Here is a 21,733-nt window from a genome sequence, read left to right as displayed (position 1 = left end):
CGTGTGTACCGTATAATAGGGCGGAGCTTCGTCTATCTTTTACCTACCCAATAATGAATAAATAAAGAGCGGCGTGGCGTTCTGCTCCCTGATTAGGAGTTAATAAAGACAGCTAAAAGAAAGAAAAAATGACAGGTAAGTTTTGAGGCACGGCAGGGAGCAATAATTCTTGGCTAAATAAAGAAAAAGAAAAGAAAGCGTCAACAGACGGCACAGAAACAGATCTCAGCCACCAAAAGTACGCTTACTGGGACCAGTCTATAGATCGTTAACTCGGGGTACCTTGCATGAGCCGTCTCTTCTTCATGAGGGCACAATTTCTGTCAATTCTCATATTCAATATTTGGTTTCTTTTTTTTTAAGAGTGGCCATCCTTGGCGCAAGGCATCAGCTGTCACCGATTTCCGTGTGACTTTCTCCATTGAGGCGCCCATGAAGACAGTGCCCTTGGCAGAAGAGACGGCGTATGCTCTCCTGGCATAGCCTGTACCCAATCTCCGTAATCATGTACTCCGTACCTACTACCGGTAGGCATCTGCACATCAATCTCAGATGAAAGTCGTCTGGTCCCGACTTCCATAGACGGGAGCACGGGCAATGATTGCCGAAAACCAGTTCTCAGTTAAAATAGCAGAGTCAGGAAAACACCATTGCACCGGGGGATCGACAAGCCGGGACGCCACGTTTTTGTCGAGCCGTCCATACCGTGAAACATTTTAAATATGACTGTGAAACTACTTATTCACAACGCAAGGGGACAAGACTCCGCGATGCGTGTCTCTGAATGGCCCTTACATGCGTTACATTGGAGCTCCACAACCAAGATGCCCATCGCCATCAAGAGCTTAAATCTCCTTGGCTGCAAATCGGGACGGGGGGGAGTGCTAAGCAAACCCTAAACTAGGTAGATGTTAGGCAGATTCAGCAAAAAAAGAAAAGAAAGCAAAAGAGGCCAATCACAATGTTGCGTCTCGCGTTGGATCCTCTCCACGAGAAGTGCCCTTTCATTAGCCCAAGTTGTTGTCGGAAATCACTTTGTGGCGTTGCTTCGTGATTCTCCCTGCTCCAAGCCGTGGTGGGGAAAGGCACTTTTGGCCACTTACTCCGTAAATTGAAGGATAGCTATCCATTGAGACATGGTCCATCGACTTGCCGGGTTCTTCAAAATTGCAGCACGGCCTGTGCCTCATACGGCGGTGTCCCAGCGCCTGGACGGAACCATTGCCCGGGTGCCCGAGTACAGAGTACAGTATCAGATCGTAGATGCCCATATAGAGAGACAAGCAGAGCCCGTCAAAAACTGCAGTGCAAGGACCAGCAGACGGTCCTTTCTCGGAATGGACTGCGAGGAGCATCTTTCCGACCTGGTAGGGCTACGATCCGAAGGGCTTCCGTGGGGGGCTCTCTCTCTCTCGGGACGCAGTGTAAAGGTACATACACGCTCTCTGTCTTGCGTTGTGTTTGTCCGCAATGTCCAAAAGCGGCTCGAGTCTAACAGGTGAGCTCGGCCCAACGAGGCAATCAACAAGGGAATTCGCGGGTTGCATCATGCACGGCCGTTCTGATGATCATGTCTTTTCTTATCTAGGAGCAACTTTGCCACGCGATGTGATTCCCGTGACGAAATCTAATAATACTCTACCGACAAACGTGTATCATCCGGCCGACTGAACGTCACAACCCGTCAAGGGTTGTCCGCGAATAGGCAGCCCTTGTTTTCCTCAAACCCTTGTTTGTACTTGGGCTTGTAAGTCGTCATATCATGTATGTACGGAGTACTGCATTGACTGCTTGTTGATCCCCGAGCCTTTCGTTACAGCTTAGACTCGGATGTACTCGTAGCTTGAGACATGGAGCCTGTGTCTGGAAACTCCTCGTCCCCTACGAACTTCCTAACATCCAGCAATTACGCGATCAGCATAGCTCTCAAGTGAACAAACTTTACGAGTTCTACGTACCAGCCTCGCTCTTCGCCGCCGGCCAAGAAGCTGCAGTCACTGTTGGCCTCACATGACCAACCTCCAACAGCAACAGCACTAGGGTTGGGCTCTCTGTCAGGCAACTCCCCCTTTCCTCGCCGTCCCTGATCCCGATTGTCAAGTTTCCGGCGGTAGACACTCAGTCCACAGGTAAAAGCGTGGAAGTCATCGGTGTCTACAGTCTCGGGAAAGTCGCCCGTGAGGATGCGGCCCAACATGATGACCACAGCGGCGTGAGTGCACAGCACAACGGCTCGTCTATCTTCAGCGTCGCAGCGATCAATGATACTCTGCATCGTGGCCGTAAGCCTGGCCTGCAGCTGGGCCAGCGTCTCGCCCCTCTTGGGAGGATACTGCGCCGACACGTAGCTCTCATCAAAGGCAGGGAACAAGGATTTGAGGACTGAGGGTGAGGCTGGGCCGGGATGCTCAAACGGAGCGGAACCGAACCACTCGCAGATTCCGTGTTCAGGCCGTATCATAGTGGCGGCAGAGTCACTGCCGGTACTCGTGCTCTCGCCATGCCTGTGTGCGTGCCTTTGCTGCTGGAGCTCGACAAAGGGGGTGATGGTCTGCAGACAGCGGTAGTAGGGGCTCGAGTACACAACCTCCACGGGGGGGTCTATCGTCGTGAGGTGCTGGGCAAGTTGCCTGGACTGATCGACCCCGTGGGCGGTGAGTGCTGGGTCCACAGCGATTCCTGTTGGTGATGGGATCGAAGCTGAATACACTCCTGTGGTGTGGTCGACGGACCAACTAGACCGGAACTGGCGTTGACAATAGCAACGGTCAATACAAGAGCCCTCAGCCTCGTGACGCCATTGTCTGCAGTGCAAGGGGGGTGAGGGGATCAAAAAAAGGAAAAGGGAAGAGGGCACACTTTACCCCATGGCGGACGACGTATATTGTCTCGAGAGGCATGTTTGGGAGGAGGAGGATGTTGCGTTGCGTCTTTGCTCACAGCACGAGCATCCGTTTTTTTCTTTGTTCTCTAATGCGAGATGATGTACCCCGAGGCGGAATCTAATCTCGGATCTGGGGGTTGCTCAGGCCATGAAAATCCGCTTCACAGACAAGAACAGCACGGACAGAGGCGCAGGACGAGATTGTGTTACTTTGGAGCACCCAGCTGCCACTTGCTGGGCCTCGGGATTTTTCTGCCAGCAGCCAGACTGAGATCCGTGGGGCTCAAAGACGCACCCGTTTGCCGCGGCTGGTGGGACAGGATTAGTATAGCAGTAGTGCCAAGTTGAGTAGTAGTGAGCCTTGTTACAATTACATTGAATGCTTGTTAGCGTGCTGGAGAGGTTGTTGAGAATGACATGGGAATTGAATGAAAATCAAATCAATGTGCAACTCAATGAATGGATAAACTAATGGAGGGTGTTGTGCCTGTTCTAGAATAAAGAATGGATGGTACATAACGGATGTCCAGTTGGCGTTGGCAGAGTCAGAAATCAATCTCTGGTGTTATTACTGGCTGATTTCAGAGGAGGCAACAGTTTAGTACCAGGGATGTACACATTCCCCATCCCGTACCTTGCCTTGCTCGTCCAGTAATATGACTACATGACGCTGTATCACCCCAAAACCAGGCCTTTGCACACGATGTGTGTGCAACTCTTGTTTTCTCCTTCACTTCTGGTCAGTACACGCCCTATTAAGCTACAATTTACGTGCCTCTATGCAAAATCCTCCGCGGAAGCACGGAAGAATATCCATAGTACAGTACGCCGGACAGCGAGGCTGGCACCTCACAAGGTACAGGTACGAATGAGGTACGGAGCTGCTAGAGTACAGAAAAAAGCAATCTTCAGCTTGCAGGCTAGAGACTGCCGTTTCTGGTAGAGTTAGCCGAGCCACACCACGTCCATTATTAGTGAGGATTTCTTAGCCTTGTTGAGGATCTGGCTAGATAATGGCCTCAACGCCGTTGGCTTTCTTCAGCAATCGAGTTTCAAACAGATTAAAGGTATACACTAGATATAGTATTGTGTGGCGCCGGGCGGTTCAGAGAAATTCAATGGGACTGATGATCTCTGCGTGTGGCCTGTGCCCAGTGACTTGTGCTCAGTGTCCCTCATACATACAGACGTGTACAGAGACGGACGTCCATGTATGTACTTGCACTCACGTTCATGTGCCCCGATAACATCGATGGATCAGTCCAATTGCATCAACGAGAAAGAATCAAAAACAGGGAACAAAAAGTCGGTGGGATCAACCCCAACTCGCAAAAAGCAAAAAGCAAAAAGGAAAGAAAAAAAGCAAACACTCGCCTCGCTTGCCCTCACCGGTCGCAGGGATTGTGCAGCCACAATTGAATGCTTGCTCACAGGGCATGCAATGCGAGCCTATCCCGCACCTGAAAATATCTTCACAGCACCAGTACCCGGGAAAAGGCCAGAGACCAAGAAAAAAACTAGATGCAAAAAATACGAATCAAAAAAGAAACATCTGCATCTGCATCTGCATTTTGTTTTTCGTCACACACACGTGCGGGCCCTCGGTGACTATTGGCCGTTGTTGTTTTTTTGGAGACAGGCCACACCATCCATGGCCTGCATTTATACGTGCCTCAAAGGGCCGGGGGTGGTTTGGTGGTCTCCACGCCGGTGAGAAGCTCAAATCATCTGCATCTGGACGAGCCACCAATCATGGCCTTCTGTAACTTGGGATGCTTGCATTGCGTCTACATGGTCCTGTGCCTGCTACTGCGAATGCTAATGCTAATGCTACTCTACTCACATCATCATCCTCTCCCAAAGGCCAGCAAAGCAATGCAAGCACCTAAGCGAGGTGCAAGATGCTCCGGGCCAAACTTCCCCCCTCATCAACGAGCAGAGACGACGCCGGGTTATCATCAAATCGCCTCATCATTTTCAATCAATCACGTTGACTTTGCAAATCTACCTCTCGAACCAACAGTATTCGTTCGATTCCGCTTGTTTTCTCCACACATCCAATGCCAAGTTTTCTGTTGTCAAGAGACATACGCGGTACACAGTGCGACCCGGGTCCGGCTCAGCCTTTGCCCGCTGCTATGTATGTACATGCAAGTAAATGCATCAGACAAGGTAAATGTGACAAGCCTCTCGTTGCTCCCATCACTTCGACAGCGGCGAACCTCCTTCAGCGGAAGGAAGAGTCTCGGCCTAAAATAGGCCTGGATTTAAGGATTCCTCACAACACGTGGATCTGGATCCAAGTGTTTCTCTAGCACGACGAGGCGAGGAACTAGCATCAATACTAATGCTATTCACTTCGAATTGGTACTAGTCAAGATGGAATGGCTTTCTAAAGGACCACTTGTGTAGAAACGTTTGCCTTGTATTGTCGAGATGCTAGCAAGTCAATGTACCTAGAAAAGTAGGGGCGGGCTGGGCTGATACGACGCCGCTTTGTCGTCCTCGCCAGACTTACACCAGCCCCCTCCATCATCACCACTGATACATACATGCCCACACCGAGTTTTCATGCCTGGGCTGCATAATCCAGCCTCCTTCGTGCTTCTCAATACGAAGTTTTCTCTCCCCTGCATACTCATCCCATAATAAGCACCCTCTATGTGTGTGTGTAGCTGACCGTCGCGGGCCTGCGTGAACATCCAGAGACCAACTGACACATGGCAGAGCATCAATGACAAGTAGCCATGCATAGCAGAATCAATCTATTTGCGTCAAACTAATCACAACTTGCAGGACATTCATAGACGGTGCTGGCAGTCTAGATCGATCCTCTGACATCCAGGCAATCCTGTTGCACTCATAGGTCGAAAGGGGGGTCCTGCCCAAAAGCCGACATCATGTCATTTCAGAGGAGCGCCCAATCTCTACCACTGCTGGTAAGTTGGGTTGTTTGCAAGATTGAAAGAAGAAAAAAGAAGAGAGACAAAAAAAAATCCAAAGAGACATTGCCCAAACCAACTCCCATTTCCCACTGTGTCATCTCCTGTATGTTCTACTCCCGAAACATCAACACCCTGTGCCTTGTGGCATTCGAACAACGCCACCGCCGTATGCAGCCAACGAAATAAACCAAAAGAGAAAGAAAAAGGAAGAAACCAGGCTAGATGAAAGCCTTTGGGCTGCTTCCCTTCTTTTGTAAAAACAAAAATTCCACCCTGAGAGTAGATGAGCCGAACAAGATGATCATACATTCATAATTTTTTTAGACCAACGTGTCATATCAATCAGCATCTTTCACATTACAGAGCAAGACCCCAGCGTCCTTGCTCTGCGGCGGCCGACAATTCCTCCATCCTCTTCATCCGCATGAAGAGCTTGGGCATGCCTTGCTCGACGTCGGCGTCTCCGATATCCAGCTCCTCCCGCACCGGCCTCCTCGTTTGCCTGCATGTAGTCTGCCCATTTCCTCTCCAGCCTACCAGCAGCGACAAGGTCGCCTCGGAGAACTCTCTTTTGATGCTCATCAACCGTCATCTGGAAACCGTAGAAGCATTTCAGCCCAATAGCCTCAGTTGGGTAGGTGATTCCACCAGGTTGTCCCGTAGCTGGTCGAACCTGGGAATTTCTGAACAAGATCTCTCGAATGCCTGTCCAGGTAACATTTTGGCAATCGTATACTGCCAAACGTAGCGTAATTTTGGGACGGACCTCGCCTACTGAGGCTGGTTTGGAACGCTTGATCACCATCGAGGCAGCTTCTGCGAGAACCAAATCGCTGATCCTCGTGTTGTCGAGGTCGGCACTCTTCAGCCGTATGCACTTCTGCATGACCGGAAGCATTCCCAGGTCTCCAATATTTTCGCAGTAGCTCAGAGAGAGATGCTCCAAGTTGCCAGCGCAAGGTGCCTTGGCAAGATGCTCTGAGAGAAGCGAGTTGGTGATCTCGTCAAGATCTTCCAGTTCAAGGTGAGTGAGCCTCGGTGTTGAGCCAAGAATAGGCTCAAGCGCTGCATCGGTCAACGTCTTGCACCCCGAAAGCTGCAGGCCTTCTAGATCTGGCACCACATGGCCAATCGCCTTGACACCTGCGCTCGTTAGTCTGATACAGCGGCTCAGATCTAAGTGGCGAAGCCGCCGAGGCGGAACCACGGGGTGGCCTGTGAGGATGTCGATTTCGGGATCAACCCCTTGCATCATAATCTTCAACGCCTCATCATTGAGCTCGGCGCATCCGCTAAGAACCAGCCTCTCTAGTCGATTCGTGTTGAAAATTGACTCTGCCGTTGCGGTGCAATCAAACCCCTTCACCTCACCGGCACGGAGGTCCCTCAGTTTTGTACATGCGTCGATGATTGTCTTGATCCCACGGGCCTCTACCTTCTGGCACCATGAGACATTGAAGCTCTCCAGTTGAGGGCACGACTCTGCAATGATTTTGCAAGACGTGTTTGTCACCGCTGCAAGTCCCGTCAAATTCAGATGAACTAGCTTTTCATTGCTCCTTAGAAGGTTGTGGAGAGTGTGCTTTTGGAAATTCCGACAGCCTTCGAGTGTCGCATTCATAAGATTCTTGCACGACTTGACAATGACTTCCGTTCGCTTGTAGTGCTCGACCTGAACACATCCTCTCAAATTCAAGTCTTTGACAAAGGGGCCAGCAGCGGCTATGATGCGTGCCAGCGACGCAGCAGGAATTTCTTGGTAAAACTCCGAGGCATCAATCGATGTCCATAGCTGACCGTCAAAGCAGAACCCGTAGAAGGATTTGCTGACTCTAGATATCCGTACCAATTCCTTGGGCCGGAAATATGAAAAGATGTGGATTCGGACTTCGTGGGGGATGCCAGCCCAAAAGTTGAAAGCTTTCTTTTCCACGGGCTTAGTTCGTACTCTGACTTCGGAGGGTAGGGATGAGATAGCGTGTGAGGTTATGGAAATTCCATGGTTGGCCTTTCGAATGGCCGAGAATTCCTCGACATCATCGTCGTTTTCCTCCTCGAATATGAAGATCTTGGTTTGGGATCCCGGATGTGAGGTGACTCCCACATTCAGAGCAGAGAGTCGCGGCGTAGCAGATCTAACACTAGGGGCCGCCTGTGATGCCCCGGCCGTAGATAGACTGACACAAGACATGGACCCATATCGAATGCTATAAGGGTTGCTGACGGATCGAGATCGTCCGAGTCCAGGAAGAGACGGCGAAGAAGAAATGCGCTGTATGCCACGGAGAATTCGCTGGCGACTCTTACCCTTCACGGGCGCATCAGGTGGCGTGGGAGAAGTGCCGTCGTCAGCGGACACCGGAGCGTCCGCCGTAATGTCGAGTACCTCGGCCATGACTGTTGGTTGGGTACTCCCGTCGGATGGATGATATAGACTTCCCTTGTCCTCACGTATATCTCCCCCGCTAAAAGGGCCGTCTCGACAAGCGCTGTCTTCGGGGTATTTGTTGAAAGGAAAAGTAAAACTCCAGCGAATCTAATTCGTACGCGTATGAAAATCTTAAGTTTTGCTGTGATGTAAAAAGAATGGCGACGATGCGGGGCCCGGGTCCGCCTGGGGAGAGTTTAAAGGCCGTCGAGGCTCCTGTCAACGCATCCCACTTATGACTATCGATTTATTGGAGGGCCGCCCTTTTCGATGAATCGATTCGGTATCTGAACACGAGGCTCGCGGCAGAAAATGCTCGATGCCGTCGACGAGGCACGGGGCAAGTTGGAGCAGAGGTCAGCCGGGCTACCAAAGTGGCCGCGGGGTGGTCAGCGTGACCGCACCAGGAGACTGGCTCACGCTTTGCCGTATCGCAATCAAGATAGCAAATAACGATCTGAATCCCATGCCCACCCAAGCAAGGCGGGCTGTTGATCACAGGAACGAAGATGGAAGATAACAAGTAAAAGATCAGAGGCGAAAAGGGGGAGAGAGGGAAAGGTAAAAAACCCTAATGTGGCCGGTGGCGTGTCGGACGCATCGTCGTCAGGAAAGAAAAGAAAAGGCTCAAGGGTACGAATACGTTTTCGGTCGGTCTCCCCCACCTCGGTCGCCAAAAATGCGTACGAGTAAAGCAAATCCACTCCCCATCAGATGCTGGAGAAAGCTGTGGCTGACCTCTGCAACGGAGGGCTTGTGGGCGTGGGCACTGGTTCCGGAAAACGCCATTTACGAGTTGTGACTGAATGCTGGACATTACTCGCGAGTACCGTAGAGTTGCCATCGAATAGACGGCTAGCGCCCAGCAAGCTGGGGTATATCGATAAGATACGGAGCCACGCCAACGCTAGCTGCTAGCGTTGCATGGAGACCCTGCGGCAGGGCAACCCCCACTAGAACCCACTAAGGGTGGTGCTGTAGAGCCCACTACGCTACAGGTGTACGGAGACCCTGAGTTGCACCAGCATCTTTGTGCCATTTCAAGTTCAGAGTACGGAGTACCGTGGCATCCATTGCAACGAAATTCGACAGCACATGCACCCAGCCATGCTGCGGTCAGTGCCGGCATGCGCCATAGCCTGTGGCGCTCTAAATAGGCCAGCCTTGCCGTGTGACGATAGGTTGCGTTGCATTCGGAGATGTCTCTTGTGCCTCATATATCGCTCATCTTCTGCCATGACAGGACATACCTTACGGCATCCATCCGTGTGAGTTCTTTTGAGGCAAGGTTCCTCTGTTAGTACCTTAGTTGGGTGGCAAAAGAAGTACAGTCTGGTCAAGTACTATTGGGTAGCAGGTTTCGGGCCGTGAGAAACCTTGACCTCGATAGTGGAAGACTAGCAGGAACATGATTGCATTAACAGGTACCAGAAATTGATCCTTCCATATGGCGTGCTGTAGCGCAAACAGTTTGACGGGCGTAGTCGCCTCGTGTTTATTCGTGGAAGACGGGAAAATTCCATAGACGGTGGTAAAATGTGCATGCAGCGTTCAAGGCAACGATCACCATTGTCTTGGCCATTCAGAATCAGGGAGCACATGCCATGCCTTTTAAATATCGCAGACCCGCTGGTACCCGATAACTGCAACTACATGTAACACTTGGTTCTAAAGGGATTTGTTCGCCCAATGCTAATGTACGGATAACAGCTAATTGGGGAACAGTCGGGAATGGTTCATAGGCGCATACAACATATGTGATGAGAAGTGTGAGGGAATGCATTGGGCATGAATAATAATGGGTAATGATAACCACCCCGGGGATAACTGCGTACATACATAGAATGCGGTAATATCCCGACGTTGGGCTCTTTGGGCAGGTTCTAGGGTATTAATATCAATACCCCGAGTTTTGCTGGATGTTGGTGGTGGTCTATCCTAGGTAATGCTGTTGTAAGACCAGCACAGCTACAATTCGCAACAGGATAAGATTCATGCTAAATTTGCAATATCAATAGTACGCGTACGGAGTAATTGCCGGTACCTAAGTAGACCAGATGGTTGAGATTTGGTAGCTGGGGAAATGGGCCATGTGGCCGGAGCATCTCCAGCTCCCGGCAAATCTCCATGTCGGCTGACTACGGAGAATGTCTCGGGGTATTTCATCCGCCTTTAAGTGTTAGACAAATTACCTAGGGAGATTTAGACTTGGGGAGCCAGACTACATGCCAGATCTTGTGTAGCAGCTGATCAAAAGCCATTGTCTTATGCGAAAACATTACTCTTCCCAATATGGAAATTCTACTCCTCTTCTCGCTCGATTCTGCCGCCAACCGTGGATAAAAGAGAGCTTACTTCCGTTCACCAATAGTACTCGTTATGCTGCACATACTTATCTGTGGATAGGAACGTGTGGCTGTTTCTTCATCAGTAGCAGCAACTTAGTTGCGGACTAGCACGGATAGCGATATTCACATGCTGAGCCATTCGCGGTTCAACGGTTTCTAGCTGAGCTGCTGGAGATGTTCGGAAGCTGGCATTGGTGCTCTTCCGGTGAGCTGATGCAAGCCGGCCAATTACGTATCATGGATGTCTCTCAATCCCGTCGATTTTCTGCAGCTGGCGTTGCTCCTTGCAGAATAAAGCGCATTTGAGTTGGCACTACGCAATCCCAGGCGATCTGCGTCACGCTTTCACGGCGTGGAATGGTAATGGTACTCAAATGGCTCATATTAGTAAAAGCCATAGAAAAAGAACGAAAAGAGAGAGAGGCTGCAGGAATGTCTGTGCTGTCAGGCGGACAAGAAGATTCTTTCGTAGGGCATGGATGAATTAGTTAGCATTAGGTACCTAGCAAGAATTGGAGTCCTGCGCCTAAGAGGAACCGCCTGCACGCTGTAGAAAAAAATTTCAACATCAATGGCCATAGAGGTACAGCAGGACTCAATCTCAGGGTAAAAAGGCAAAACAAAAGTGGCCGTGATATTAAAGATAGGGCGTTCTTTCGGCTTTACATGCACTGGGCCAGAATTTCTCCCGCTGTCATTGGCATGCCGTTGACACTCCAACTGTCGATATTTTGATTTGTGGGCAGCAGTGGCTCCTCTCCAGCGCCTTCACCCCTCTCGCGCCTCTGAACCCCTCGCCCCGAGCAAGTCGCCCAACCGCAGATTTGCCAAATTGTCCAAACCGACCTCAATTCTCTCCCTTGTGGTAGCAAATCTCGTCTTTCAGCACTGGCAAACCGGCCTTGGGCGTCTAAGCTGCACTCGAACCCTCCTCTTACGGCAGCCGATTCGCATCCTTTACCTTTTCCACGGCATCCGCGTAACACCGACAGCAGCGACTCTCCGTGACGCCAGCTACGGAATCCAATCGGCCTGTCGACGACCTCGAACGCCGGTTGAAGCCTGGTTGAGCTGAGTTCGACTGTTCGCGAGACCAGGCTCGATTGACTCCTCCTCACCACCTGGACCCTGCTTCAAATTGCGTCGAACATCACTCCACTAGAGAGGCGCGTGAACTGAGGTCTACAAGTATGCTTCAGACACATGGCGGCCCCCAAGACAACCGTATGTTTGGACATTGAAGCCAATCTGTAGACAAAGACGCCGTGACTAATGCCCGTTCCATTTTCAGGCACCGAGAGCAACACGAGGGACGATGACAGAGGACACGACCGAGCCATGCAGCCTTTGTCGTTGCCCAAGAACCGCAGCACGGGAAACCTGCATCTATCAGCTGACCCGTCCGACCGCAGTCGATACCGAATGTCCTTTGAAGCCTCGTCGTCCGGCATCTTGGACCACGACCCAATCACCAGGTTCGTCCCTTGGCAGCGGCGTGTTCCGCACCAGACTTGTGCCATGGTAGCTCGCTTTTGTTTGCTGACCGCGCGCTCCGATCAGACCATCTCCTATTACCGACCACGAGCACGGCTTGGGGCTCTCTGGCCTGCGCCGTATACGACAGCAGCATCCTCCCTCCCGGGCACCGACCCTGCCTAGCTCGAATGCATCTTCACGCAGCCCTTCCGTTGTTGCGCTCACCCGCTCTACCTCCATGACTGCAATGCTGAGCAGCTACACTACGACGCCTTTTGCTGGAGCACCCACATCTCCCAGCTTCTCCGAAGACCTGTCGCGATTTCCTTCCGAGTCTCTGCACTCCTTCTCCTTCGCACATCAATCGGAGGATTTTCTGCACAATCGCCAAAATGTCCTGAAACGTTCCCTCGAGTTCATGAAGGACCGCATGGGCCTGTCCATGACTTCGACCCAAGCCGGCCTTGCCAGCGCCCAGGCCAGAGTTACCGGCGATGTCGACGCGCAGCACATGCTGGAATTCCTTGCACGCGCGCAAGTGATAGGCGCAGGAAACCTGCCAAATCCCGACCCTGCAGCTGTCGTTGTTCCGCCATTGACCGGCCCGGCTGGCCTCCCTGCTGAGAATGTGTTTGAGAAGCAGTTTAGCCCGAGAGCGTCTGTCGTGGATTTGGTGCCACCCGATGTCACATATACAGCTTCAAAGGAAGTGCCTGTTCGCGATAAAGAGCCGATATCCACCAACCATGCTGATGCGACTGCTGATGACGGCTTAAAACTGAAAGACTCAAGTAGAGCCCCTGCTGGCGGTGTCGGAGGCGCTTCAAAGGCGCTACCGCCCGCCTCAAGGCCTACCAACTTGAAGCGGACCATGACTGATACTCTGAGTATGGCCCTGCAAGACAAACTGATGGATACAATGTCACAGCCTTTTCTTACTGGTGAGCCTCTGTATGAAGAGCCGCTGGCCTCTCCAGGATCGACGACACAGCCTCCCACACAGTTGAAGAGTTTCTCTGCTGCTACAGGCCCTGCGGTACACGGACATACGAACAGATGGGTGCCGGCTGCCCAAGCAATCTTCACAACAGAGGCGAAGCCACCTTGGACTATTTTAGCGGCCAACGATCTAGCCTGTCTGGTTTTTGGTGTTACAAAAGCCGAAGTTCGGAAAATGGGCATTCTGGAGGTTGTACAAGAAGAGAGAAGGTCTTGGTTGGAGCGGAGGCTTTTGCAGCTGAGTGACCAAGATCTGGATGAGGATAGTGACCACACTACTCCTGCTGCTTCGGCCGCGTCTGCGTTGTTGGGTGGCAGATCGGGAATCACTGCTCAACTCCTCAACAAGCCCAACTCGAGAACACCGCCGTCTCAAGTGGCATCCCCAAGACGCGCCCAGACTGTTCACAGCGGAGATCCAAACCCACCATCTACACGTACCAGCGGCCACCATCGGAACAACCTCTCCCGCGGTGTTTTGCTGTGTGGCGATGTAGTCCCGATTCAGAAGCGTAATGGCGCCACCGGATCAGCAAGTCTCTGGGTCAAGGAGAAGCGCGTGGGCTTGATCTGGGTTCTCGAGGAAATTCATGAGGATGTGGCGCAGATAGTGTTGGATGAAGAAGGTATCGTACAGTCTGTTACGGGGGCAACCGAGCCAATCTGGGGCTTTAAAACAACAAAAGGAGGGTTTGACGTGGCCAAACTCATTCCACGGATACCGCGCCAGGGCATTGATCCCAACGAGGGCGAGATCGACTTTGCACAGACAAGCCGAAGGCGGTACTTTACGTGTCCCAACTCCCACAAGTCGAATGTTCCGTGCGCCATTGAGCAAGTTCGTGGAAAATTAGAGTTGCGTGTCTCAACTTTCCCTCACATGGCTGGCATCGTTGTCGTGGAACCGGAAACATTGAAGATTCGTAGCTCAAACTCTGTCTTCTCTGGTGCTTTGTTTGGATACGAAAAGCCTGATGGCATGCCTATATATTCTCTCATCCCCGATTTTGACAAGATCCTTGCTACACTCACCGAAGAAGACGGCCTTCAGCTGCTAGATGGCATGGTAGTCCCAGAACACAGATTCCGCAGAGCCGCCGCCTTTTTTGCCTTGAAAGAACAACGTCCTAACGCTGCCGCCGCCTTTCTACAACCCGAAGGCATACCGGCAAGACACCGGGACGGCTCCGAATTGAAAATCGACGTACAGATGCGTGTTGTGGAGAGTGAGAAGCACGTCGACATCATTGAAGAAAGTGACTCGGACACGACTGAAGGACACGACACGCGAGGTTCTGTTTCTCAATCAGAGCTGGTGTTTGCTCTGTGGATTACCTATTCACGACACCTACACACATCGTCTTTACACTTAAATATGGAATCTCCCGAACACTCAGCGATTATAACGCCGCCTCATCAACCCTCGCCGGGCCAAACTCCTGCACATACCCCCATGGAGATACCTTCGGACTCTGATGAACCTAAGATCGAGCCTGTCAAGCAACCCATCATGGCGATAGCCACCGCTATCCCCAAGCAGATCAAGGACGCTGCACTTGATGCTGCCGCAAAACTTACTGGACAAGCCAAACCAGAGCCGCCAAAGGAAAACCCGAAGCCAGAGAAGACTGGGGAAGATGAGCCCGAGCGCAAAACTACCATTGATGATTATACCATCCTTGAGGACATGGGCCAAGGAGCTTACGGCCAAGTGAAGCTTGCTAGGCACAAGAAGACAGGCAGGAAAGTAGTGTTGAAATATGTGACTAAGCGTCGTATTCTCGTCGATACCTGGACTCGGGACAGGAAACTCGGAACTGTTCCCCTGGAAATCCACGTCTTGAACTATCTACGAAAACCCGAGTTCCGACACCCCAATATTGTAGAAATGGAAGGCTTCTTCGAGGACGACGTGAACTACTACATTGAGATGGCTCCCCACGGCCTCCCCGGCATGGATCTGTTCGACTACATTGAGCTTCGCGCAAACATGGAAGAATCTGAATGCCGGAGCATTTTTGTTCAGGTTGCGCACGCCGTCCATTTCCTGCACACGAAAGCCCAGGTCGTTCACCGTGATATCAAAGACGAAAACGTGATTCTAGACGGCGAGGGAAACATCAAACTCATCGATTTCGGTAGCGCGGCATACATCAAGAGCGGCCCCTTTGATGTGTTTGTGGGCACAATTGGTAAGTTTTATCCTCTCTCTTCCTCTTCCCCATGGCGATGTTTCCTTTGATGTCCTCTCAATTCAATGCTGACATAACTATCTCTAGATTATGCCGCACCAGAAGTCCTAGCCGGGAAACCTTATGGCGGCAAAGAGCAGGACGTTTGGGCTCTCGGCATCCTCCTATACACCATCGTCTACAAGGAGAACCCTTTCTACAGTATTGACGAGATTATGGACCGAGACCTCCGTATCCCCTTCATAATCAGCGAGGACAGCATCGATCTGATCCGCTGTATGTTGAACCGAGACGTTGCGCAGCGGTATTCCATAGAACAGGTGCTGGATCACCCGTGGTGTAAGGCACATAAAGCCAAATAGAAACGGGGAGACGGAGAGCGGATATATATATTTTTGGTGGATTGGCGAGGGAGGCACGCGAACATAGACCCTGGAAGGTCACGAAGAGCCACTATACATCTTTGGCGATGATACCCATGAAGTGATACATATTTTTACTGGAGAGGGGAGGGGGAGGAGCAGCAGCATCGTTTGGATGAGTGAGAATAACGGAGACGATACATACAACGCGAGATGTCCCTCATGGAATGGTGACTACGACAAATAATACGCACTTGATCATAAGCGACGAAACAAACCTAGGGAAGGCTGGAGGAAGACTCACGTCTTTTTGACTGGGACAAAGGTTGGGTGGTTATTGGGGGTGCATGGTTCAACGGTGAGGAGTTTTATTTCTTGTTCATCATGCGATCTGTTTGGGCAGGCGGACGAGATTTGGTGCTGTCTCTTTACTTTGTCCTCACTATTTCCTTCTTTTTCACTATTTGTTTGATTTAAAAAAGAATGGCCGGTTTCATGTTATTTGGCATTCAAGAGCGCGAATCATAGCAATAAACTAAATAAAGCAAACCTGAATATTATATATTTATACATACACACCCAATTACAACGAACGCCTGTCCTTTACCTCCCGCATGGCCCCGTTTCCAGAGCAGAAACTGGTGGAATTTTTGGGAGAGCCCTTGATGGTATCGGTCGACTTGGTATGGTACTTGGCAATGCTAGTTGCGATATAAGAATCCTTCCTCGTGTTATAGAGGCACTACTGATAATCATCACCCTTAATGATAGTTCAGCTCCGGATTGGCCCTGAAACTACAGCGGCAGCGACATTCTGGCACCGGACACTCGGCATGTCTCGCAAACCATTCCCTGGCGTGATCCAAGTGTAACACATGCTCGCAGCGGAGGCAAAATGTCGGAAACCTGCTCGCCATGCGAGTCTCCTCCCTCTCCTCGGGCCTATCCGACCGCGGCACGCCGACAACCTCGTAACAGAGAATGCAGCGAGGCAGATGTCTCCCGCAGTTGGGACAGCTGACGCCAGAGTTGATGCTGGTCGCGAGCATGGGGTTGCGTGTCTCCATGGTGGACGAAGGCACCACGGGCGCTGCGTTGTGATGGTTGGCGAGAGACGTGCTGGCATCGCAGTAGACGCAGCGGAGGGCGATCTGGCGCGATGACGGCTTGAGCGCAGGTACACCATCGCGCTTGGAGCGTTTGGTTGATTCAACCTCGAACTTTGTCCGCTGGAAGAAGAAGCGATGACGCTGGAGATAGGCGCGATATGCATTGCGCCATGCTCGACAGCGGATGTCGTCAATGTACCGAGGAGCGCAGATGGACATGACGAGCGTGGCGGTCTGGAAGTCGTTGAACTTTTCTACATAGCGAGCAAAGATGTCTACCATGGTGTCGGTGATGCCAGTGAGACAGATGGCTTCGATGTCTCCCTCCCTCACGGCGCGGGAGACTTGCTCGTTCAGCCAGGTAGTAAGCTGGTCATCAGTGAAGTTGCGAAACGCAACGTAAGCTCTGTCTGCAAGGGGCAACGAAGACTGGTTGGCTATGATGGTCCAGTCACCAGTAGCTATCAGGGATGATATCGCCCGCAGATACGGATCCGTCTTTGACGCAACTGCCTCGTCAATGTCCAATTTCTCCTTAGGAAGCTTACCTTCCCGGCCTATGAGCTGCAGAGCCAATGAGACAAAGAGCAGCTCAGGATGCGACGGGCTAGCCTCCTTCAAGATCTCCACGGCTAGTTGTGTATCGCCCCTGAAGAGAGCCCGGGAGGCTGCTGTTGTATGAATGCCGGCTGGATATTCCGGGTCGGCTTCCCGATCCAGGCCGCTAGGGTCATGATTCTGGTCATCGCCCCAGCCACATATTTCAAGACATAGCTGGCGATGGTGAGGCTTTCTCGTCGCGACGCCGTCAAACTTGGGCAATTGACGCTTCTTACAATATGCCCCAATGGAACGCTCCCACGTATAGGCATCGGGAACGTGGGCACCTGCAGACAGGCGAGATGTTGGATTTCGGCCTATTTGCAGAGACAAAAATCTGTTAGATTGGCGGATAATCGGATCTCATTCAAATGATGCTGCTCACCAAGATTGTTCGTCCATATTGCATGCACTCCCAAGTAACTGAGATCCACGTGAGAGAGCATTAAGCCGCCATCATCCGCGGCTCGCTCCGCATCTGGAATATACTTAGCCAGTTGACATAAAAAATGAAGAGCACATCTTGGTAAACTCACCACCAATCCAATCCCAGACGAATCTCTTCCAAGGGTCATCTGATGTCACATTCCTATTGGTGACAGCATCGAACAGGTATCTTTCCTTGGCACGAAAGAGCTTAACATGGTCCACCACAGCCTGTGCTTCTCTGGGAAGCCCAGACGAAGATGAGAGAGTGCCGAGAAGTGCTTCATGGATTTCTCTGCAAGAGCCGATCCCATTAGAGCTAATGGATGCGGAGCCAGGTTTACCATTACCTAGCCGCCTCACATCGCTGGCATGCGGCCGGCCCTCGTCAGGTGAACCGGGAATAGAGCTCTCATCGCGTACATAGTTGCGTAAACTGCGAAGCTTCTCTGCAATGGTCTCGGCCTTTTCAAAAGACTCTGGCAAAGGCGCAGATATTTCATCCACAGCCTCGACAGTAATTGATATTGGCGTTTTTGGGTCTAGAGCCTTCTCGATGCTTGCCTCAACATTCACCTTGTCCGGTCCAAATATTGAAACGTCGGACAGATTTTTCTCAATAATGATGGGAGCGAACATCTTTGGGGCCTGTGTGGCCTCAAAACGCATTAAATCTTGGTACGGTGTATTCTCTGATCACAAGTTAGTAAATTCGTAGTAAAATTCACACATCAGAGTCTGTCAACTACCTTCAAGGCCACGATGGGGGGCTTGCCAAGGCACAAGCTTGAAAATATGATCGGCTGTGCGAGAAGATTGTTCCAAGATATCAAATCCTCCATTTGCTCGCAAGACCAAAAGTCTAGGTCGTAATGCTGGTGAGCCCAGCGTCACCCAATCAAACGACACGATTCTGTCATTCTTTCTAGAGTTGTCGCGGTATGAGACATCCATTTCATGAGATCGCTGTACCTTGAGCAGCTCAGGGCCCTCGTGGGGGACGGCGTCTGACGACGGGAGTTCTTTGTTAGTTTCCAAGACCTTGAGCTGACCAGTACGGGACAAGACGGCGAGAAGGCCGCGATGATCACGGCAATAACGAAGGGAACGAATGAGGGCGTGCTTATCCTCAGCCATGGAGGACTCGGAATCGGTATCAACAACTGTGTCAAGGCGCAAGGCGCCGCCCCATGGCAGCTCATCTTCTTCAACGGCTTGAGCGTAGGTATGAGAGGCTACGGGGCGAGAGGTTGCTCTTCGATCCCATATCATGACTCCGGGATGGTCAAGAGCGGAAGATGCGAAGTAGTTTTGATCGGCAAAGTCGATTGCTAGGTTATTATTGCATTTGGTATGAAAAGTAAGGACGCCAGTGGGATCTTGAGTCACTAGTAAGCACCTTTCTCGCTGAATCACAAATAATTTCTCAAGATTGCCGCTTTGCTTACCACGAAGGTCGTGTATCCTGACTCCCTGGCCCTTGATGCCGGCCGCCAACACTTGGGGGCTATCTTCAAAGAACTTGATGCTTGAAACTGACACACTAGGCTCAACTCTCTTGGGTTCCGAAAGACCGCCCCAGTCAGGAAATCCTTTGCCTAGAGATGTCACGGCCGACAGACGGTTGACATCCCATACTTGTAGACTTTGGTCCATTCGAACACGGTCCAAGCCTACGGCCAAAAGGCCAGTCGTGTTAAAGGAAACGGCCTGGCAAGTCCGCGCCATTTTAAGCCCCAACTCAACATATGCATTAGAGCTATCGTCAATCCTCAAAAGATTCACGATTCCGGCGCCGGTACCAACAGCTAGCAGATTTGGATTCTCGGGAGACCAGTCATATGTCGTGAGAGGAGGAAAGTCATCGTGCCTGCTGACCTTGGTATAGTCAAATCTCCCAGCGCGTGCGTGGCCAGTGGGCTCATAGAGCTGAACAACACGATGCTGCAGATTAATATGGACAAAGCTGTCGATTGAGGCATTGGGAGACCATTTGACAAGTCCAGGCTCGGGGCGATCCATCTTTGATGCTGCGTCGACAAGGACGATTCATCGACTACCGGTGTCGTCGCAAAGTGCTGAGTGTAGGACCCAAATACACGAGGTTTTCTCTAGAAATAGGATCGAATCACAATTCCCACTGGGATCAGCTTTGAATTGCGTTAGGTCGTCGATGGATTCTTTTGGCGGCGGGTCGACTCAAACGCATGACACTGATGACGTTCCGCTTCTAGCCATGGCCTGATGCTGGATAATAGAAGGGATCGAGCCTGCCCTAAATTGCATCCCGAGGTGGCCAAGTCTCTCTAATGGTGTTCTTGAAAGAGCAAATACTATAAATGGCCTAGGAGATCAAATAGGATAAAAAAAGCAGCCGCGACTTGGTTCACCAACTCAGCAGCTTTCTCATTGAATTGTCTGGAACTGGCTCTTGAGCTTTGGGCGGGACAAGCAGCTAGAGAAGCAGCAGGCAGCCCCTGATTGGACAGCTAGTGTTGAGGCGCTAGTCTGAATTTGGCTTTCCACTAGATAAGATAAGAAAAAGTATCATGGAGTTTCCTTCTGATTTCCTTCCCTCAATTCATGCGCCCATATTTGAAAAAGTTGTTTGCCAACACGAAGCGTCGAAAATCGAGTCAAAGAGGCGCCTATTACGTCAATCCTACTTTTAATTTCACATTGAAGCTTTACGGAAAACCTAATTCCCCTTAAAACTAAGACTACGATTCCTCAACACAGAAACCACCCGCAATGGGCACCAAACGGCAGCACGATGAGGTAGAGTCGCACGGCGCGGCGTCTGAAAAGAGGCACAAGTCGTATATCGGCCGCAAGCGACAAGCGCAGGAAGATTCAGGAGCCAAAAAGCGCATTAGGGCGATTGAGAGAAGCCTGCGACGGAACCAGGACATGCCGGCCAATGTGCGAATCGACCTCGAGCGAGAACTGGCCTCACAGAAGCAAATCATGGAGGACAAGGCATACAAGAAGAAGCGCAGCACAATGATATCCAAATATCACATGGTTCGATTTTTTGGTGCGTGGAGCCCTGCAGGCCAATTCTGCAGCTATTCCTTTGGCATACGGTCTGCTGGATTTTTACTGACTACTCGTTTAGAGCGGAAGAAGGCCTCGAGGCTAGTGAAGCAGCTGAAGCGACAGCTGGAACAGGAAAGCGACGCGGACAAGGCAGAAAAATTACGGCACGATCTTCATATCGCCGAGGTGGATGAAGCATATACCCTCTACTTTCCCCATCTCGAGACGTACGTCGGCCTCTACAGCTCCACCGCTAAGAAGACATCCGACGAAGAAGAGACCGAGGAGAGCAAGCTTGCAGCTGCAAAGGCAGCTCTAGAAGCAGAGAGACCGCCAATGTGGGCAGTCATCGAAAAAGCCTTGGCCGAAGGGCCTCCCGCATTGGAGCAGCTTCGGGACCGAAGATCACCAGACGATACCGGCAAGATTGATGATACACAGCCACCAATCAGGCCGAAGCCAACGGCCCCATCAAGTGCGCCCGAACGACGACACAATGGCGCCTCACAACATCCTCGCGGGCAGCAGCAGCGACCGGGCAAAGGACCGGACGCATCATCCAAGCATGACAACAAGGACATATCACAGGCGCTTAACCGGAGAGAAAGGAGGAGGCTAATGCGGGAGGCCCAGGAGGCTACCAATGATGAGGACGATGAGAATGGAGACGGGGGCTTTTTCGAGGGGTTTTGAAGCAAGAAAGCATCCGGCTGCAGGTATCTTTACGCACACACGGGGTGCTGCAGTGTACAAAGTGTGTACATACATAGTCGTAGATTTGATGTTGTTGATTCCCATGGGGCTCGCTTGAGCTAGTCATGAGGCTAGAGGTAGTCGGCGATCTGCCTTGGTTAGCTGCCTCGTACGAGTACTAGAGGCATGCCGCGATATCGTACTCATATGTATTTTGGTAGATGCAAGCATC

The 21,733-nt window shown here is 51.3% G+C and overlaps 6 protein-coding genes across 6 annotated transcripts; 3 read left to right on the top strand and 3 right to left on the bottom strand.

The window, feature by feature from the left end:
- Positions 1–1,567: 1,567 nt before the first annotated feature.
- Positions 1,568–3,033, bottom strand: V8C40DRAFT_140260 (histidine phosphatase superfamily). Its single transcript, XM_083211192.1, has 3 exons — positions 2,865–3,033; positions 1,959–2,746; positions 1,568–1,892 (listed from the first exon to the last, which is right to left on the bottom strand). Exons 1-3 carry the CDS (start codon positions 2,898–2,900, stop codon positions 1,814–1,816), a joined length of 903 nt encoding a protein of 300 aa, XP_083076981.1. The 5' UTR covers positions 2,901–3,033; the 3' UTR covers positions 1,568–1,813.
- Positions 3,034–4,601: 1,568 nt separating this feature from the next.
- Positions 4,602–5,359, top strand: V8C40DRAFT_235443 (uncharacterized protein; the record flags this gene model as incomplete). The annotated part of the gene is made up of 1 exon (XM_083213857.1): positions 4,602–5,359. A coding segment is annotated over exon 1 (502 nt), but the record flags the coding sequence as incomplete, so codon positions are not given.
- Positions 5,360–5,909: 550 nt separating this feature from the next.
- V8C40DRAFT_140243 (F-box protein) lies at positions 5,910–8,400 on the bottom strand. The gene has a single exon (XM_083211191.1). It carries the CDS (start codon positions 8,222–8,224, stop codon positions 6,182–6,184), a length of 2,043 nt encoding a protein of 680 aa, XP_083076979.1. The 5' UTR covers positions 8,225–8,400; the 3' UTR covers positions 5,910–6,181.
- Positions 8,401–11,862: 3,462 nt separating this feature from the next.
- Positions 11,863–16,210, top strand: V8C40DRAFT_235436 (serine/threonine-protein kinase). The gene is made up of 3 exons (XM_083213856.1): positions 11,863–12,080; positions 12,166–15,272; positions 15,360–16,210. Exons 1-3 carry the CDS (start codon positions 11,878–11,880, stop codon positions 15,632–15,634), a joined length of 3,585 nt encoding a protein of 1,194 aa, XP_083076978.1. The 5' UTR covers positions 11,863–11,877; the 3' UTR covers positions 15,635–16,210.
- Positions 16,098–20,181, bottom strand: V8C40DRAFT_235433 (uncharacterized protein). Its single transcript, XM_083213855.1, has 5 exons — positions 19,218–20,181; positions 18,519–19,148; positions 17,880–18,461; positions 17,729–17,821; positions 16,098–17,660 (listed from the first exon to the last, which is right to left on the bottom strand). Exons 1-5 carry the CDS (start codon positions 19,789–19,791, stop codon positions 16,396–16,398), a joined length of 3,144 nt encoding a protein of 1,047 aa, XP_083076977.1. The 5' UTR covers positions 19,792–20,181; the 3' UTR covers positions 16,098–16,395.
- A 339-nt stretch (positions 20,182–20,520) lies between these two features.
- V8C40DRAFT_262491 (Efg1 domain-containing protein) lies at positions 20,521–21,501 on the top strand (the record flags this gene model as incomplete). Its single annotated transcript, XM_083219366.1, has 2 exons — positions 20,521–20,806; positions 20,888–21,501. 2 exons carry the CDS (start codon positions 20,521–20,523, stop codon positions 21,499–21,501), a joined length of 900 nt encoding a protein of 299 aa, XP_083076976.1.
- Between the last annotated feature and the right edge of the window lie 232 nt (positions 21,502–21,733).

The sequence above is a fragment of the Trichoderma camerunense genome (genome assembly GCF_050948025.1).
Source record: "Trichoderma camerunense strain CBS 138272 chromosome Unknown V8C40scaffold_3, whole genome shotgun sequence".
Lineage (NCBI taxonomy): Eukaryota > Fungi > Ascomycota > Sordariomycetes > Hypocreales > Hypocreaceae > Trichoderma > Trichoderma camerunense.
Note: the sequence above shows the minus strand (reverse complement) of the source record. Positions and strands in the feature narration are given on the sequence as shown.